The sequence below is a fragment of the Podarcis tiliguerta genome, assembly GCF_965153285.1.
Source record: "Podarcis tiliguerta genome assembly, chromosome: 7".
Lineage (NCBI taxonomy): Eukaryota > Metazoa > Chordata > Lepidosauria > Squamata > Lacertidae > Podarcis > Podarcis tiliguerta.
Genome location: NC_139540.1, coordinates 901,053 through 917,715, shown reverse-complemented (window position 1 = coordinate 917,715; position 16,663 = coordinate 901,053). Strand labels below are relative to the sequence as shown.

Genomic DNA, 16,663 nt, shown 5'->3' with positions numbered 1-16,663 from the left:
GGGAAATGGACAAGGAGGAAGAGGAAGAGGAAAATAAAATTCAAAACATAGGCACCAACTTCTCCTATACTGACCAGCTGGCATAGTTCAGAGGCTGGAGGAGCCTGATGGAGCTGGCTAGCTGCTAAAGGTGTCAGCTTGCCAATCAATACACAATTATTAGCAACATAATCACAGGGCACTTTACAATATACACCCATGCCTTGCTTACAAGGGATACTTCTAACATCTATGTTCACCACATTTTATCAAGACTGCAAGGAATCTTCCTAGTTTATTAATGGAGGCACATTTATAAAGTGACAGCCTTCCGTTGAGATGGAAGCTATCACACAAATCAACTCCAGACCGGCTGTCACTTTGGTCAGCCCACAAAATTATGACCGGGAAGTCTGAAGATAAAGACGGAAAGAATACTTGTCTCTGGTTTCTAACCCTGTACATACGGAGGCCAAGGAAGACAGTCAACACATTCGCAAAGGGTCTGCTTCTCCTTCCAGTAGCTGTTGGAAGACCCCGTGGAGCTGAATTTGAGTGGGCATGGGGAGAGAAAAGGAACAGAACTCCATGCTGGATAGATCTCAAAGTCTTTAAGGCGCACCTAGAAGTATTCATTCCACTAAACCCCTATTCAACAGTGAATCTTATGGCAAGGCCATTTTGAAGGGAGGGCCTTAAGAGGTGGTAATGGTGGGCCATCCTCAGACACAAGAAATTACCAGCTACCAGTTTTAGCGCCAAAAACTAAGCCCCTGCACCTTCCACACTCCACCCAGTTTTGCAGCTGGATAACGTCCTTAAATGGGCGGCCTTAACACACCTTCTGCCAAAGTCAGAAGAGCCATGACTTGATTAACAAAGAAAGAAACCACTACTTGAGTAGAAGTTACAAACAGGCAGCATTCCTGGACTAGGGTATTGCTTAGGGGGGTGGCAATATTAATATTTTGTATATTTATTTTGGATCCTATGATTTGTGTGGAAATTGTTCTGTTTGGTTGTGTACTTTTTGATGTTTTGTTTATTGTTTATGACTACTTTCATTATATTTGCAGTTCTGTAATTTTTTAAGCCGCCTTGCCTCTGAAGTAATCAGGAATACTGGGAGCAGCTAATCCCTTTCACCTAACTAGGGTTATGGACTTTCACTACTATTTTTTTAAACGAATACGGGATTATTTGTATAACTCTTTTATTTATTATTTTATCTATATTATAAAATTGCCTTCCAGTAACTTTTAATATTAGTACGAAGTCCAAAAGAGCACAAGTAGTTTAGCATCTCTATCTGGCAGCACTGTAAATAATAATAATAATAATAATAATAATAATAATTTATTACTTATACCTTGCTCATCTAGCTGGGTTTTGCCAGCCACTATGGGCGGCTTCCAACAAAAGATTAAAAATACATTAAATCAACAGTCGTTAAAAGCTTCCCTAAAGAGGGCTGCCTTCAGATGTCTTCTAAACGTCAGATAGTTGTCTATTTCTTTGACATCTGTTGGTGGGGTGTTCCACAAGGTGGGTGCTACTACCGAGAAGGACCTCTGCCTGGTTCCCTGTAACTTCCCTTCTCACAGTGAGGGAACCGCCAGAAGGCCCTCGGAGCTGGACCTCAGTGTCCGGGCAGAACGACGGGGGTGGAGACACTCCTTCAGGTATACAGTGATACCTTGGGTTAAGTACTTAAGTCGTTCCGGAGGTCCATTCTTAACCTGAAGCACCACTTTAGCTAATAGGGCCTCCTGCTGCTGCCGCGCCGCCGGAGCACGATTTCTGTTCTCATCCTGAAGCAAAGTTCTTAACCCGAGGTACTATTTCTGGGTTAGCCGAGTCTGTAACCTGAAGTGTATGTAACCCGAGGTACCACTGTATTGGGCCAAGGCAGTTTAATGCCTTAAAGGTCAGCACTGACACTTTGAATTGTGCTCGAAAATGTACCAAAACCAGCTAATGACATGGCTCCCCAAATCTCTTTTCTGATGAGAGCAGTTTTTGCATCTCATTTGGAAACCAAGGACCAGAGTCTGGAGGAAGAATGGGGAGGCACACAATGCCAGATGCTTGAAGTCCAGTGTGAAGTTTCCACAGTCTATGTTGATTTGGGGAGCCATGTCATCAGCTGGTGTTGGTCCACTGTGCTTCATTAAGTCCAGGGTCAAAGCAACCGTCTACCAGGAGATTTTGGAGCACTTCATGCTTCCTTCCGCAGACAAGCTTTATGGGGATGCTGACTTCATTTTCCAGCAGGACTTTGGCACCTGCCCACACTGCCAAAAGTACCAAAACCTGATTCAATGCCCATGGGATTACTGTGCTTGATTGGCCAGCAAACTCGCCTGACCTGAACCCCATAGAGAATCTATGGGGCATTGCCAAGAGAAAGATGAGAGACATGAGACTGAGCAATGCAGAAGAGCTGAAGGCTGCTATTGAAGCATCCTGGTCTTCCATAACACCTCAGCAGTGCCACAGGCTGATATCATCCATGCCACGCTGCACTGAGGCAGTAACTGATGCAAAAGGGGCCCAAACCAAGTACTGAGTACATATGCATGCTTCTGCTTCTCAGAGGTTCAATATTGCTCTATTTGCAGTCCTTGTTTTGCTGATTTCATTTAATAATCTAGTTTTCTGAGATTGTTAATTTGAGGTTTTCATCAGCTGTACGAAATAATCATCACAATTATAACAAATAAAGGCTTGACATATCTCGCTTTGCATGTCATAGACTCATGACATATATTAGTTTCACCTTTTAAGTTGAATTACCGAAATAAATGAACTTTTCCACGATATTCTAATTTTCCGAGTTTCACCTGTAATCCACCATTTGGTTACCACTGCAGCCAACTAGGCGCCCCTTCTTAGAACCCAAGAAGTAAGACCTCAACACAATGCAACGCTCCTGCTATTGTTCCCCAGCAACTGAGGTTCAGAGACAGGCTGCTGCCTGTGATTCTCTCCCAACAATAGTATAATTTTTTTACTTACAGAGAAGAGTGGGATTTGCCCTTCTCTTCAAGCAACTATTTCCTCATGTTAACGAGAACATGGCTGTATAAAACCAACATTTTCAATCCTATAATTAGGTCATCAATCCTATAATTGGGACTCCATGAATTACTTCCCGCTGTATTGAATTAAGCTGCTGTTCATTCTCATTAGGTTGATGCTTACTTCAGAAACCCCTCAAGAGTACAGAAGAAAAGAATGAGAGGCTTTGCTTTCCTGCTCTCAAGGACTTCAACCTAAATCAAACATCTGAGATGACACAAAAAGCTTAAAGAACTAAGGTTGCACTGCTAACTACACATACCTCAGAACAAACTAAACACATGCACAGATTGATGTGCAAAGTCAACAAAACTTTGTTTGAGGGAAGCCTGTATTCCAATGGGGTGGAACACTGTGGATATTCCTGTTTCATTTCTTTACATAGAAGCGTTCCTCTGAAACAGAATAAGCTGGGCACAACAAGCACCCTTTGCCCCCCAGTGGCCCTCTTGCTAAGACTCAGGCAAGTGCTCCTTATGACAGGAATTCCCAATATGTCTTTCGGTAGGAAAGGAATGTCCGTGGGGGGAGAGGGGGAATCTAACTACACGCTTTCACCTTAGAGAATTGAGAAGAAGCAAAGAGGTCAGAGTTATGCATTCTCCTCTACACCTCCTGGCATTAAAGCTGAACAATCAGGAGAACAGATACTGAATCTCGCTGGAAGAGACATAAACATTCCCACGAAAACTAGTGACTAGCTTCACTCAGCTGTGCTGGAACCACAATGCCTGGAATTCTGACCACAACCTTGACACTGAAAAAGACAGCTAAATATAAACTGGAGGTTATGTGATTGGAAAAGGTCACAAATGGTCTAGAATAAAAAGGCAAACAGGAACAATGTGGTAGAAAGAGCAGGGGGGCAAGGAGAAGATGACAAAACCAGCAAAGGATATGGGAAATCAATGGCTACAATGATAGGGAAGAGGCAGGAAAGGACCAGTAAGTGTAGCCTGTTGGCAGGGGCCAGAATTACTGTAAAGAAATTCTGATCTCTGTAGCCAAAATGACATAGCACCAGGGAGCAACTAGAATATGGACACTGCCTGCAGATTGTGGCCTCCGGTCAGCATGGGCTCCTAGGCCAGCGGAAAGAGTTTCTAACCAAGACTGTCTTCTAGGCTGCATCAAGAGAAGTTTAATGTCCAGGTCAAGGGAAGCAATAGTACTGCTCTATTCTGTGTTCATCAGACCACAGCTGAAATAATGTGCCTAGCTCAGGGCACAGCAATTAAAAAAGGATATTGACAAGCTGGAACATGTGCCGCTGGCAACCAACATGATCAAGGGTGTGGAAACCAAGCCTTATGAGAAGTGGTTAAGGGAGCTGAGTATGTTTAGGTTGGAAAAGAGAATTGAGCGGAGATATGATAGCTATCTTCAAACATCTTGAAGGTCTGTCATGTGGAAGATGGACCAAGCTTGTTTTCTCCTGATCTGGAGGACAGAACCTGAACCAATGGGTTTAAGCTTCAAGGAGATTCTGACAAATCATCAGGAAAAACTTTCTGATGACAAGAGCTATTTAGAGAAACAAACTTGTTTGGGAGCTGTTGGGCCGTCCTTGGAGATTTTTAAGTAGCGTTTGGATGGCCATATATAATAGATGCTTTAGTTGAGAGTTGGACTAGTTGACCCTCAGAGTCCTTTCCAACTCTATAATTCTATGATTCTATTATTCATATTGGAAAACTTGAAAATGTACTGCATATTACCATGGCATCTTTTGAATCTGCAAAACTTCATTTCACCTGAAAGGTGAAATTCAGAAACGCTAGTGCAAAATTCGAGTGAAAGATGGAAAGTAGCATTAGCCATGGTACTCGGCAACAGCCAATAAACTCGCACTTGATATTGATTCTACAGCCCAAACCCATTCCCACAGGGATGGGGGACCTGTGGCTTTTCCTATGTTGCAGGACTCCAAATTCCCTCACCCCAAACAGCATGGCTGCTGACCAAAGCTACAGTTTAATGAAGTCTGGATGGCCAGAGATTTCCCTTCCCTGCAGCATGTTGAAGGACACTTGCTGTCCACGACCCAAACACTGAGAGTTTCTCCGGGACAACAAGGCCCAACTATACATGAAGCCAAAACAGTAACACAAGTTTCCAGGCGAAGCCATGCGCTCCCTTCCTTCATCTGGAAACGCCAGGCAGCCCTGACAGGGGATTGCACGGGACAGCGGCGAAGGTCCCGACGCAGGAAGCGGCGCATCTCCTGCGCACCAGAGCCCAGAGACCGAAGAGTCGGGCAGGGGCGGGAGAAGGCGGCTCAGCCTCCGCCTCGCAAGGAGGACATCCCGGGTTCCTGACCCCCAGCGGCCTCTCCTGCCCCACAGCCTGGGGAGCAGCCGCCGCCGCCGCTGCCAGCCAGGGCCGGCAATAGCGGGGCCGATGGGCGAAGGATCTGGCTGGGAGGGAGGCGGCTTCAGGTCCGCCGCAGCCCGTGAGCGAAGGCCCCGGGGAGCCTCCGCTGGGCTGCGATCCGTGGGGAGGGGAGAGGGGCGCCCCCCCCAGACCCCCCGCCCGGCCCCCTCCCTCACCGGGCTCCAGCAGATGAGCGGGTCGGTCTCCGGGTCCTCCACGAGGGTCCACAGCTTGGTGAGGAAGGCGGGCACGTTGCTGCCCCCGCCCGCCACGCCGCCGCCGCCGCCGCCCTCCATGCCGCCCCTGGCCGAGGCCTCCGCGACCCGGGCCGGGCCTGTCTTCGCCGCCCGCAGGCGAGGCCTCCCTCTCCGCGAAGAGCCAGGCGCCGCCGCCGCCGCCGCTACCCCTCCTGAGGCTTCCTTCACCGGCCCCCGAGCGAGGGCGCGGGCCGGGGGTGGCGGGTGGCGGGCGGGCGCGGCGGGCCCGGAGCAGCCTCCTCCTCCTCCCTGCGCCCTCAGCCCCTCAGAAGGAGCCAGGCATGGCCGCCGCCATCTTGTGACGCGGGATAGACACGCAGCGCGCAGGCGCCGGGGAGAGAAGAGGCCCCGCCCCCTCGCGCGCATGCGCCGCCACTGTCCCTTTAAAATACCCGCTTTGCATGCGCCAGCCATGGGGGGTGTATATGGCTAGAGGTTGTGCAGGTTTGCATATGTATCAGTCCATTCTGCCCCTATTGAACTCAGAACTTGGCACGCAGAAGGGGGTGAAACTGTGCAGGAGAGGGTTAACTCGCCAGGATGGATACACGCTTCCCTTATGGCTGGAGGCAGCAGCAATAATAATAATAATAATAATAATAATAATAATAATAATAATTTATTTATACCCTGCCCTTCCCACTTCAGAAAACCGGGCTCAGGGCAGCTAACAGCAAATTTCAAATACTTAATTGACGCAAGAAAAACAGCATAAAATACAGTATAAAATATGAATAACAATAAATTCAGAATTAAAAAATCAATTTACCGGGAAAATTCATCCAATAAACACTAGCTGGATAAATTAGTCCTATTTGGGCCAGCGAGGAGGCCAGGGGAGAATTAGCTGTGGGATCCCAGAGCGAGTAATCTTCATAGAAAGGGGAAAGGGAGGGGAGGAAGGGGAATAAAAGATCAGGCTGAATTCAAATTAAAGGCCAGTCGGAATAGCTCTGTCTTACAGGCCCGCTGGAAGGAGGTTAAATCCTGCAGGGCCCTGGTCTCCTGGGACAGAGCATTCCACCAGGTCGGAGCCACCACTGAGAAGGCCCTGGCCCTGGTGGAGGATAATCGGACTTCCTTTGGGCCCAGGACATCTAAACTATGGTTATTCATAGACCTTAAGGTCCTCGGCAGGGCAGACCAGGAGAGGCGGTTCCGTAAATAGTTCCCATACAATGCTTCTAAATCCCAGTTGGTGGAAACCACAGGAGGGGAGAGCTGCTCTTGTGCTCAGGTTCTGCTTGTGAGCTTCCCAGAAGAGGCTCCTGGCATCTTTTTATCCTGCTAGTCTTCCTTGGCTGAAGAGTGGTATTCAAAATATTTAAATAAACATTTGCTTACTTTTATACATACTCGCAATGGCTCACAAAATATCATTAGCATCATATACACAGGATAATTTAGTTTCCTATGCATAGCAGGTGTGAGATATTGAACGTGGTCACCAAACAAGACAAGGAAACCTTGGATATAAGGATAACCCTTTTATTTGTAACGCGTTTGCAAAGGCGGGCCCCCCCGCACTCAAGAGTACGGAGAGGCCCCGAGCAAGCTTCGGATCGTGACTTTTGTTCCTATTGCTGCCGCCCCTCCCTTAGAGGCTTGGCTTACAATCTACCTATTGCAATTCAACACAACTCTAATACATAGACCAATCTACACTCTTTTCCTAATATGGGAGCTATACATTCTGAAGCTCCTTGTGGTCTTTTGTGGTCTAACTGACAGGAAGCACGCTCAAGCTGCTGACTCTGCCTGCATACAGGGTCTTCTGTAAATTTCCACTGGGTTTGAGGCACAATTGATTACTCCTTCTCACAATCCCCCCCTCTTGTTGTACCCTGCCTCAAATTCACATAACAATTCCCAATGTTCTCCTTCTTCGCCCTCCGTAGGCACAGGGGCATACCGCATGGACATTAGCTGGGTTTGGACCTGCCTTTGCGCTAGTAGAGAAAGAGAATTATTGATTGCCCTTACAAATATGGGCAAAACACATGGAATTAACACACACCCAGCAGCTATGAGTCCAATAAGGGCCACTATTGCCTGTAGCCCGGGCAATTTTGGAAACCAGGATCCAAACATATCTTTAAAGTTTAACCCTTCCCATGTTTGTACCGGGACATGTGCTAGCCTAATCATGCGATCTGCTATATCCTTAACTACTTTTCCACTATCATCTATTTCAATACAACAATTAGTCAGGTTAAATTTACCACAAACCCCTCCTTCCTGGGCCAATAAATAATGAGCGCTAATCTATTTTGCATAATATAAGTGCGGCTCTTGGCACTTTCTTTAGCCAGTTTAGTTAAAGCAGAAGCAGTTTCATTAGTAATTATCTCTACCACAGCTTGTAAGCGTATTATTCGGTTTAGCAAATAAATAGGATCCCGTCCGAATGACCCTGCAGTCCCATCATTAGCCCATGTCGCTGGCCCATAATACTGTATTATTCGTTCCGGGGGCCATTCGGTGTCTTTCCAATTCCCTATATGAGTAGCCCGCTTTTTCCTGGGCCCTATTTCATCGTAGACAGGCATTCCCAATTTGGATTTTACTTCTAAGGGGAGCAAGAAAAAGCTAGGCCGCAAGGTGGCCAACACGCATGATCCTGTCCATTTTAAAGGGAGCCGGTTATATGCATAGGACCCACATGCCCAATAAAATCCATCTGGGGTTGTCCATTCTAAAGTGGTATTTTGGGGGTCCTGCAGAAAGGTCATGTTAGTCATGTTGGCTAAAGGTGAGGGCCACTTTTTGGAGGAATTATCCGAGCTCCACCATTCTTTACCATTCCATTGCCCTAGGCAGGGCATATTCCCTACCCATGTTCCATTGGTGTCATTCCTTAGAAAGCATTCTGTTCCCACCAGCTGATTAGAGATCTGCCATATCTCATTTCCCAAATGGTGGTAGGTAAAATTCTTTTGGCTTTTATAGACCTCAGTATAGTTCACCTCATGGGCTACCCAGGGCCATTGATCCCCCATGTTGGTGCCCCCGCATACAAAACAATTCCTGACTGTTAGTTCTTTTGCAATTATTTCGGCTAAGTTTAGAAACATGTTGTGAGCTTTAGGTGGAAGAGGGAGATGGTTGAGCTGTTGCATCTGTTCCTCAAACTATCAAAGACCGTAATGGGTCTCTTTGTTACTTTGCTCGTGTGTACCTGAATAATTAAGTAGCCATAAGGATCCTTCCCTGTACCATCTATCCCCAATCCCACGTATATGTGTTTCGGTGTGGTTGTTGTAGATTCCTTGACCCATAGGCAGACGGGATTGCATCCTCCAGATTTGCAGTCTGTGGATGCTCCCCTCCTTGTGAGGTTTATCCCCTCAGGTCCTCTATATGTGGGCTTCGAATTGACCCCCTCTGTGTACCAATAATTCCACGTCCCACTCCCTGCTCCCACATTGGTCTCTCCTATCCGTTTGGACAAATACTTCCTGTTCTGTAAATATGACTGTTCCCAGCTGTGGGACCCACATGTCACTCCTGCCTAGTTGTTCGGGCCCTGTCCCCTGGCTATAGCGGTGCATGCATCGAAACATACATGGACTGCTTCCCCTCCCCTCGTTACATTGTGTGCTATGTACCCCTGCCTGCCTTGGGCTATAGAGAACATTGTCTTCCTTTCCCCCCCCTTGTTTGCAGTTCCCCCTTTGTATCCATATACATATATACTTGAAGTGATCGGCCCCACCGCCAGAGGTTCATAGCATTCTGTCTTATTTTCTTTGGTCTGACACCTATAATACTGAGTTTGATTATATATACACGGTCTTAATTGTGTGAGGCACTCCGGGGCCACATTGTAATACATTAAAGTCCTGGTGACTTTATTCCCTGTCTTAGTAGTCTGGATGCATTCAATACACGATGAGTCGTCGCTAGCCTGAGCTACGCCCAGGACTAGGAGGGCTAGGCCCCACTTTCCCCTCAGGATCATTCTGGGGGTGTCCACTTCCTCAAATATCTTAGGGCCTGTACTACAGTGGGGGTCTCTAGTAACTCACAATGAACGGCCCCTTGTAGAGTGATCCTACAATATTGGACTATTACATCCTCTATAAATACAATGGAGCACTCCTCTGTACAATGCACGCAACAAACACAAGCCTCACAGTGAGCACAACAGCAACATTCATAAAAACATTTACAAGTACAGAATAGGCACATCGGGAGAATAATCACTGTCCTTAATCTCCTCCCTGGTTCCTGGTCCCTGATCTGGTGAGTTTCACCTTCAACGGATTGTCTGGGCTCGGTGTTGCCGTCCAACTCTCAGGCGGGGCCCTTTTTACCCGGTGATAGTGAGTCCATCCGTGTTCTCGGGTCCGTACTGCTGACTCAGTGGTGAGCAGGACCTGGAAAGGACCATCCCAACTCGGGCTGAGCTCCTCCGCCTTTCACGTTTTGATCAGGACCAAGTCGCCAGGCTGGAAAGGTGTTGTTGTTCCAACAACGGGGGTCTTTGTGCCAAGACTCCCTGCCTATGGAGAGATAATAAGGACTGGGACAGTGACTGCAAATATTTCCTCAGAAACAAGTCTTTGAATACTATCTGGGGGTTCCCCAGCTGTGTCAGGTAAGGCCGTCCCATCATCATTTCAAAAGGGGACAACCCTGTGTCTTTCCTAGGAGCCACCCGCATTCGCAACAAGGCCAGGGGTAGGTTCTTCGTCCAAGGTAGTCCATTTTCCAAGTATAATTTAGTCAAATGTTTTTTAATTTCTGCGTTTGCACGCTCCACCTTCCCGCTACTTTCGGGATGCCAAGGAGTATGAAAGTCCCATTTTATTCCTACCAACCCCATGACTTCCTGCAGCACCTTTTGGGTAAAATGAATTCCTCGGTCTGAATCCAATGTCTCGATCATTCCATACCTAGGAATGAGGCTTTCTAGTATGTTTTTGGTGACTACTTGAGCTGTGGCCTTTCTACTGGGTATGCTTCCACCCATCCCGTCAGGTGGTCTTTAAAGACCAATAAGTACTTCTGCCCTCCCCTCTCCGGTAGTTCAGTGAAGTCTGCTTGTACTCGTTGAAAAGGCCATACTGCGAGGGGTCTCCCCCCTCTTTCTGTCTTCTTTGCCCGCGTTTTATTAACCTTCTGACAAATTAAACATTTCCAGGCGATGGCATGAGCCATTGGCCACATGTCACGGCTCCAATACAGGGGCTTAACTAGGTTAATCATTCCTTCAGTCCCAAAATGTCCACTCTCGTGCACTTTCTCCAAGATTCCCATCATAGTTGTTTTGGGGAGTACCATTTGTCCCTCTGGGGTCTCCCAACCACCCTCCTTTTCTATTGGACAACCCAATATACTTAGGTTCGTCCTGGGGGACTGGCTTATATTCCTTCATCAGGGCAATCACCGTAGGATTCATCATCTTTGTCATTAAACGTTATACCATATTTTGCAAGCATTGCAATAAGCAGGGAATACACAAGCAGAGGAGCAAAAGAATTAGCAGGGGCCCTATTAACATTGCAAAGAGTCCCTGAACCCAACCACGTGGTAGGAGTCTGTCCAACCCGGACATGTCCCAGCCCTCCCAGGTCTATTATAGGGATTGTGGGCTCCCCAAACACGCATCTGGTTAGTGAGATTGAGGCCCCATACCAGAGAAGGGGGAACTCCGGCAGCTGTGGGCTCCCCTACTAGAAAAAGCAATAGAACAACTAGGGGAAATAATTGCAGGGCGCTTTCCCCACAAATTCTATGGCGTTCATGCCAGCAGAAATAAATGGCCATCCAGGAGCACAGGGTTCCCACTGCAATTCCCAGCCACCAACCCCAATGACTCCAAGGCTCCTGCATTTGGTCTAGCTCGGGCGTATCCCACCCAAAACACAGCAGGGGGTTGAGATGAACGTACTAGGGTCCCTGAAGGGGTATGTTGGGAGATATTCCGGTCAGCACATGCTGGCTGTAAGTGGTAAGGCTGGCTAAATCAGCCTGCTCCTGATAATTCCACCGTGGAGTGGTGGTGGGGGGGGTAGACCTGGTCAAGTTGGCCCCCGTCCACTCCCTGGTTCCTTAAAAAGGCTCTCGCCTCGGCATGTACTCTTCTAGTCTCCTCAGTGGTCAGGATGGAGTCTAGAAGGTACTGCACGTCGTCAAAAGGTGGGGTTATAGGTTTTAAAAATGCCTTCAAACAATTTAATAATCTTTTTTTTTTTTCTAGTTCAAATTAGCTAATTCAGCAAATCCTTTCCCTCTTTCTCAATCCTTGTTCTATAATTTATCTTAACACAGTCTAAGTTTTCCACTTTAGCCCATTAACAGTCAGTTTTTGCTTAATCTTTTATAACATTTTTCAATTTTGCAATATTTCTGTAAATATACTTTAAATTTTTTCCAATCTTCTTCCATCGACTCTTCTCCCTGGTCTCAGATTCTGCCAGTCATTTTTGCCATTTCAAACAATACATCAAAACACCAAGAGAAAAAAAAAACAAAAACATCTAAAAACACATCCAATTTCCATATCTTTATCTTTCATTTACTTATTTCCTCGACTTCCTCACATCTCCCTTTCCCTTATTTTCCCAATTTCCTCCCTTCCCTTCTTTGGGCATCGGGTGGGGAGGTTTCCTTGCATTTCCTTGCATGCGCAACAGCCTTGTTTATCTCAACTTGCACAGCCCCTTGCACAACAACCCTATCTTGCCCCACCAGTAACTGCTTCACCCGTTACTGACAAGTCAGTCTCTCTTCCCCCTCCCTTCTCAGGAGGCATGCTCCTGGTCACGTACACTCTTTCCTTCAATATGTATCAGTTTCCCCTTCTGGATTCCAATTATAACCTCTCTCAGGTCCTATTGGATATTGGGGCCAAACTACCCTAAAAATTAATCATTTTTTACTTTTGACAGGCCCCTGGTATACTGTCTCACCCCATCTTCATCCCATTCTAGTAGGACCTGCCCCAAGGGACTATTCGGATCAATGGGATCCTGCTTTCCTCCATTAGACCCTTTTCTACACGTACTCTGTCCCTTGCCCATTGTTACAATGTCTCACAACCGCTCACTCACAGATTCACGCGGACTCGCCTGGCCGTTTCCCTCGCGGGACCACGGAACCGCAAGCTAATCCTCTCTTCAGGACTAGGTCCTGATCCACACTCACGCGTCCGTATGGAACCTCTCTTTCACTCAGGAGACGAGTCTCTCACCCCCGTCCCTCTTACAAATCCCAGGATTTACTCACCCAATGCAGTTCAGCGCCGTTTCCCACGACTAGTGAACAGGCGGGCGTCCCCGCTGGGTACTCACGGTCCCCGACCGCGATATCTCTCCCTCTCAGTCTCGGATTCAGCTCCCTATATCAGGTTTCCGTCAATCAGCCCTCGTGAACCGTCACAGACACGCCCGGGTCAGGTTTCTCCGAAAAATCGGAGTGGCGCCTACCCGTTCACCGGGGGTCGCTGCACAGCTCGTCGAGGGCCCCACGTTGGAGCGCCAATTTGTGAGATATTGAACGTGGTCACCAAACAAGACAAGGAAACCTTGGATATAAGGATAACCCTTTTATTTGTAACGCGTTTGCAAAGGCGGGCCCCCCCGCACTCAAGAGTACGGAGAGGCCCCGAGCAAGCTTCGGATCGTGACTTTTGTTCCTATTGCTGCCGCCCCTCCCTTAGAGGCTTGGCTTACAATCTACCTATTGCAATTCAACACAACTCTAATACATAGACCAATCTACACTCTTTTCCTAATATGGGAGCTATACATTCTGAAGCTCCTTGTGGTCTTTTGTGGTCTTTTGTGGTCTAACTGACAGGAAGCACGCTCAAGCTGCTGACTCTGCCTGCATACAGGGTCTTCTGTAAATTTCCACTGGGTTTGAGGCACAATTGATTACTCCTTCTCACACAGGTATATAATGCTTTCAGACAATTTGCAGAACATCTGCAGCGCTTCCAGTCCAGGCCCCATGACCTTTCTTTTACTCGGCCACCTGCCAGCCATTCTGCCTGGCTAATGAGTCAAACTTGTTCCTAGCTCTTAAAATCCCCCCCACTCTGGCTCCACCCTTAATATCACAGATGTTGGGAGGAAGGAGTGTTGGAGGTGGCGTGGGCATGGTGTAATGTAGTCCATTGTTAACGCAGCAGGTTATAGGTGTGGTGTGGATGAAGCTGGTGTGCGTTTGCTGCTGCACTCACCCCATACAAACAAAAAACCCTCCCCTGTAGTTTTCAGGAAAGATAAAAACCGCCTTCTGGATCAGACCAACGGCCCAACTAGTCCAGCATCCGGCATTGCAGAGGGTTGGACCAGGTGACCATTGGGATTCCACCCAATTCATACGATCCTCTGATCCTGTACTCACATTGGCCAACCAGATACCCCTATGGCAGTGGTGTCCAAACCTTTTTAAAAGTGGGCCTTATTTGATGAAGTGAAGGGCCATGGGGGCTGACCAAAGGGCCAACTGAACTTGTTGACCTTTTCTTTAGGGTTGAAGTTGTTGAGGTTTTTTTAGGATTTTACCCTAGGGAATAAACTGCCACAGGGGCTGGTTTAAACCGACCGGTGGGCTGGATTAGGCCCCTGAAACGGACTTTGGACATGCCTGCTGTTATGTACTGAAATTCTCAACTGGGGACAGCAGGGGGATACTGTAGATAGTTTTCACTCAGGTCCACATATGCAAATAAGGAATTGAAAGTGACATTCAGTGATTGGATAGTTACAGAAAGTTGTTACTGTTGCGTTGTAGTGGAGCTCTATATAGGCAGGCTGGTTGAACCCTTCAGCTGGTTGAACAAGAGCTGTTTGAAGAATCACTGTGTCGTCTGATATGTTCACCCACAACTTAACACCTGCCCTATGGGAAGCTGCAAGCAAAATTTGAGCACAAGAGCACCCTCCCCTCCTGTTGTTCCCCGCAACTGGTATTCTCAGAAGCGTTGCTTTCTCATGTAGACAGAGCATGGCCTCCATTGGCCAACCCACCCATGAGGCAAAGTGAGGCAGTGGGCAGCAGATCCGGCGGTGCTCTCCTTGGAGGCCAAATGTGCCCGGCATGCTGCCTCTACAGTGGCCTCTTGGCCAATAGGTCTCCTCCCACCCTTGTTCCCAATGTAGAAGTTTATTCCTTGCTTGAGCCTGATGAAGATCTTCACTTACCCCTTCTTCACAATAAAAAAATTCCTTCCAGTAGCACCTTAGAGACCAACTAAGTTTGTTATTGGTGTGAGCTTTCATGTTGTTATATCAGTGTGCATGCACACTTCTTCAGGTATCTGAAGAGGTGTGCATGCACACGAAAGCTCATACCAATAACAAATTTAGTTGGTCTCTAAGGTGCTACTGGAAGGAATTTTTTTTATTTTGTTTCGACTACAGCAGACCAACCCGGCTACCCTTCTTCCCAGACAGGCGTGGGGAAGCATTTTGTGGTTTGCCTCAGGTTCCAGCATGTTGAGCCAGCCCTGCTAGGAGCCACTGATCTGAGTACTAAATTGAGAGTTTCCCTCATTGTCCAAATTACGACCAAAATTCCACGCACTAACCTTGTGCTTCATTACTTTGCATATAACTGTGCCGTGTGTTTCAATGATTGACAGCAGTCACACAAAGGGAAAGGAGGAGAGCTTTTCTTTTTGCTGCTAGCTTTCATTGAGAAGGGGGGGGGGTGGTTTGGAGTGACAGCTGCCTGTTGCTGAAGTCTTGCAGTTTTCTGCTGTTTAAGAACAGGGGAAGAGTCTGCTGGATCAGGCCAATGGCCCATCTAGTCCACCATCCCGGCTCTGACAGTGGATGTGGTGGAAATAATAATAATAATAATAATAATAATAATAATAATAATAATATTTTATTTATATCCCACCCTCCCCAGCCGAAGCTGCTGTGACGGCAGCAAGAATATTATTGGCACCAAAATGGAAGCAAGAAGAATTACCAACGATGGGAGAATGCAGATGAAATTGATGGACTATGCAGAATTAACTGGAAGGATTCGAAACCTGCGGGATCAGAGATTCTTAGAAGACTGGAGTAAATATACAAACTATTTGAAAAGTAATAGTAATGAACAGATTACACTAGTAGGACAGTAAGAAGTTTTGTAAGGAGAATTATATGAAATATTACAAGAAAGACTATGAGGAGAATTATTAGTTGATGACAGTTAAGAGCGATAGATATATTAAGAAATGCAGAAGAAGTGATAAAAGATGGAAAATCATCAGAGCTGTTGACAGAAGTCTAATACAATGTATAAGATAAGAAGTTAAGTTATGTGATTGTTGGAAATGATACGTTAAAAAAACTAATATATATATATATATATATATATATATATATATATATATAAATATTAGAAATATTGCAAAAATGGAGAAGGAGACGTGATATGTTAAGAGATGTAAAGGCAATATTAAGTTAAGAAATGCGTAAGAAGTGGTTAAGACGGAGGTGCTGATGGAAGTCCAATAAGAATGTATTTGTGATAAATTGTGTGGTATGTTTTATAATTTTGTATGTTAAAAACCAATAAAACCATTTTGTATGTTAATTTTGTATGTTAAAAACCAATAAAACCATTTTGTATGTTAAAAACCAATAAAAATATTTTAATTTATTTTTTTTAAAAGGAAATATACCCCTTGTAACGAGCAGCTTTCTCTACGGACAGCCCTCATTTTGGAGGAAAAGAGTTCCAAAGTCAGCCCGGCAGCTGCGCTCCATGTGCACGTCTACCCTTCGTGTGTCTATGTGCATCAGGGTCCCTTCGAAGCCATTCCGGCGACCAGAGACTTACGCTCGGGCCTGTGGGACGCATGCGCGGAGCTGAGCGACAGCCCGGCGCGCGTGTGCTGACGTCACAGCTTCCCCTCTGACCTCTCCCCTCAGGTTTCCCCTCAGACCCGTTTTCCCCGCCGGTATCCGAATCCTAGCGCTGAGGCAAAGACGGCGACCCCGCCCGCCGTGAGGGAACCG

The 16,663-nt window shown here is 46.8% G+C and overlaps 1 protein-coding gene across 2 annotated transcripts in view; it reads right to left on the bottom strand.

The window, feature by feature from the left end:
* The window catches only part of HSF1 (heat shock transcription factor 1), a 39,340-nt gene extending 33,566 nt beyond the window's left edge, over positions 1–5,774 (bottom strand). For both annotated transcript variants that reach the window (XM_083449054.1, XM_083449055.1), the window contains exon 1: positions 5,610–5,774. In XM_083449054.1, coding sequence (XP_083305180.1) covers positions 5,610–5,729 — 120 coding nt within the window. In that variant the 5' untranslated portion in view covers positions 5,730–5,774. The remainder of the gene's footprint in view (positions 1–5,609) is intronic.
* Positions 5,775–16,663: the final 10,889 nt, after the last annotated feature.